This window comes from Pteropus medius, unplaced genomic scaffold (assembly GCF_902729225.1).
Source record: "Pteropus medius unplaced genomic scaffold, Ma_sr-lr_union100, whole genome shotgun sequence".
In the NCBI taxonomy this organism is placed as follows: domain Eukaryota; kingdom Metazoa; phylum Chordata; class Mammalia; order Chiroptera; family Pteropodidae; genus Pteropus; species Pteropus medius.
Genome location: NW_024342467.1, coordinates 8,725,055 through 8,728,349, shown reverse-complemented (window position 1 = coordinate 8,728,349; position 3,295 = coordinate 8,725,055). Strand labels below are relative to the sequence as shown.

Genomic DNA, 3,295 nt, shown 5'->3' with positions numbered 1-3,295 from the left:
TATATATATATATAAAACAAATATATATATATATTTATATATATATATATATATATTTTTTTTTAGGCGAGGCAACCCTTGGTTGACCTCATAGATTGTAAGGACCTTGTCAGCTTACAGTCTCTTATATTTTTTATTTTTTACACCTACAGCGCCTGGTCTTCCTAGGTCGTCCCCCATCCAAGTACTAACCAGGCCTGACCTTGCTTAGCTTCCAAGATCAGATGGGATCGGGCTTGTTCAGGGTGGCATGGCCTTAGACTTGTAAGATTTTTAAAAACTGGATTTTTAAAATTCTACAATAGAAGATTAAACATTAGACCGGTTTTTTTTAATGGTTTTAAAGCTCCTTTTTAGATACAAAGTCATCTTAGGAGAAAAAAAGACACCTAAGAAATTTACTTCCATAAATTCATTAGAAAATTGTGTTTTTGCCCTGGCAGGAGGAATTAAAAAAAAAAATGTATGAGTAAATTTTGTTAAAGATCATTTTGGAGGTATTATTTCTATGTATCTTGCCACCAATAGAATTCTCGAATGAAGCCTCAAATCAGGGTTCTTATCTGTAAACTTAACTAACAGCCCAATAACCCCAGTGTATTTTTAGACCCATTACTTTCACTTCATGTATCTCCAGCAGAGCCAGCCCCTCAATTAGACTGAACCATCACCAGACCATAGAGGCGGGCTGCAGGCTCTTCCTGTCACAGGCTTTTCCCTAAAAGGGTTTGAGTTTTTAGGCTTTTTTTTTTTTTTTCTTAAGCACCCTCAAGGGAGACAGAATGGTCTCCAGGGACAAAGACAAGCCATTTCCCCTCAGCTTCTGGAGGCAGAGACTGCACTAGGAAACTGGTCCAAATTCGAAGAAGGTCTCAACCCTGTTGTCTCTTTCCAGCAGGCTCCCATCTTCTAAAAAGACAGCAAGATTTTTCAAAGCAGAAGTTCAAAAACCAGTGTTCATAGCTAGTCTCCTGTTGCTCCTCCACTAATGTAACTTTCAAAACCACACCACTCCCCAGAAAAAGCAAATTTTGTTCTGTTTTACCTTTTGTATAGATCATACAGAGAGAGACTAAGATAGGACATGGATACCTTTTCATTTAAAATAAATGCTTAGAATAATTTCCTACAAATTTCTAGAAACCTTTTCAGTACTTGTAATTGTTAATTCTTAAATCGAAAACCAAGCTGAAATTGAGATGAATGAGATGTTGAGAAGATACTTCCATTTGAATTGTTTTTACTGCTCTGCTTTAAAATAAAACTTGTTCAGGTCTGGAAAGATGTCCATCTGACACCGATAAGCTTTAGTATTTATTAATTTTTTAATCGTGTTCCCTCAGATACGAATCGACTCTTCTCATTTAATAGGAAGATTTTAAAGTTTAAATAAACATAAATTCAACTCCCTTTTAATTTTCTTACATTAATGTATTTTCTGTCATTGCAAATGGAACTTTCTGTGTTAGGTCATTCTTTATATTTAAATTTTCATTTAAATTTACCTTCCTGTGTAGTTTTCCTTATTAACATCATAGTAATTTATCTCTTAAAAAACATATTAAGAGGTTTTACTATTTTTTTTTTTTACTGTATGAGTGACAATATCATGAAAAATAATCTTTTCCACTGTGATTTATTAGTGAGCCATAGTCACAAATAAGCAATGATCCTCTTGGCCTTTTTCAGTTCTTAGCAAAAAGGCTACAGACTTTTCTATAGAATTAAGGTAACCTCTACTTGGCACTTTGTTGACATGCTCAGCAGAGGAGCCTATGCATTGGAAAAATTTGGACATATAATAGTTTTCTTCTTTCTAGGTGAGGTCTTTTCAAAATAGAATTGAGGAACGAAAGGAGAAACTCAGGACTGGGGAGAGATTCAACCGTATTTGTGCACAAAAGACTTTGGTCTCAGACCATCACTTCAGCATTTCAAATTTCATGCTCCAAGATGCCATGAAATTTCATTTCCTCAGATGCAACATCAGTATCAATCCTCGTCCTTCCCCAAAACTCAGCAAGTTTTCCAATGGCTTGACATTTCTGTTTTGCAAACCCATTAACCAAATCGATGTCTTCCTCTGAAAGAAATTTTAATTAATTCATGTTATTTTCCTAACAGGAAATGACAGACAGCATGAGCAATGGAGGACCACAACTGATATTTAATGGAAGAGTATAATCAATCTTTTAAAGAACTGAATGTTTTTTAGGATTTTCATGAGGCAAGGATATACCAAAGGACTGAGATAAAACTAAAACAGTTCTTCCATTTGCTGTCATCTCTCCTGAGCACCCACTAAAATTATTCTTCCTCAATTTTGCCTCACTTATTTCTTCAGCTTTTTTTATTGGATGAAAAACTATCCAGAAATGTTCTAGGACAGTAACTTCAACAGACTTTCCAGAATGCTCCAAAAAAGACTTTTCATAAAAAAAGAGGAACAGCTAAAACAGAAAGATTTATATTCTATACAAGCACTATTTGACTAGCATGAGTGTTAGATTTGTAATAACATTTCATATAAGTAATTAAGAAATACAAATATCAAGAAATAATAACTTATTGATGTCTTTGTTTTGAAAGACGATGGCTTCAAGAATGCCATAATTCAAAACCTCAGCAATGCCTTGTAAAACATTGTAATTATTTTCAATTTGTGAATGAGCTATATTTCATAATTTATTTGTAAATGATAAAAAACTTAAAGCATAAAAAAGATTTTTTTAGAGAAAGAATACTAACCTGTGTGATATTTTTGCACTTTTGCACAAGAGTGAAAAGGTATAAATGAATATAATTTAGTGCAAATAAGCATATATTGATCATATTATGCAGATTGATCTGCATGTTCATGAATGAGCCTAAGAATAACATAAAGTATGTGTGTGTGTATGTGTGTATGTATATATACTATAAATATTGAAAATATATACAGCATATATTTATAGCATTCATGAATGTAAATAGTAGAAAAGAAATTGTGATACTGTGGGGGTATTATCAAGATTCTGTTCCCACAGAGATGAGAAAGCAATTGTTCAAGGCTTTTCTATGCCACCAAATCACAGACTTCATTTCTACTAAATTTGTTCATTTTTATTCTTTTTTTTTTTTATGTCTGCTGTGTATAAATATTGTGGCTGATATTTATGGAGTTGAGTGATCTGAACAGTACAGTATACAGATAAACTACTTATTTGGCTATTTTACTATTATTATGATATTTATGTAGTAACAATTATTAATATTGACTTATAAAAATAACTTTAATCACATACTTCCACATTTA

The 3,295-nt window shown here is 32.5% G+C and overlaps 1 protein-coding gene and 1 pseudogene across 1 annotated transcript in view; one reads left to right on the top strand and one right to left on the bottom strand.

Annotated features, from left to right (window-relative positions):
* Positions 1-2,542, top strand: part of TMEM196 (transmembrane protein 196) — a 136,475-nt gene extending 133,933 nt beyond the window's left edge. Inside the window, exon 4 of the mRNA XM_039862496.1 lies at positions 2,125-2,542. Coding sequence (XP_039718430.1) covers positions 2,125-2,184 — 60 coding nt within the window. The 3' untranslated portion in view covers positions 2,185-2,542. The remainder of the gene's footprint in view (positions 1-2,124) is intronic.
* LOC120602594 (uncharacterized) lies at positions 144-262 on the bottom strand (annotated as a pseudogene).
* Positions 2,543-3,295: the final 753 nt, after the last annotated feature.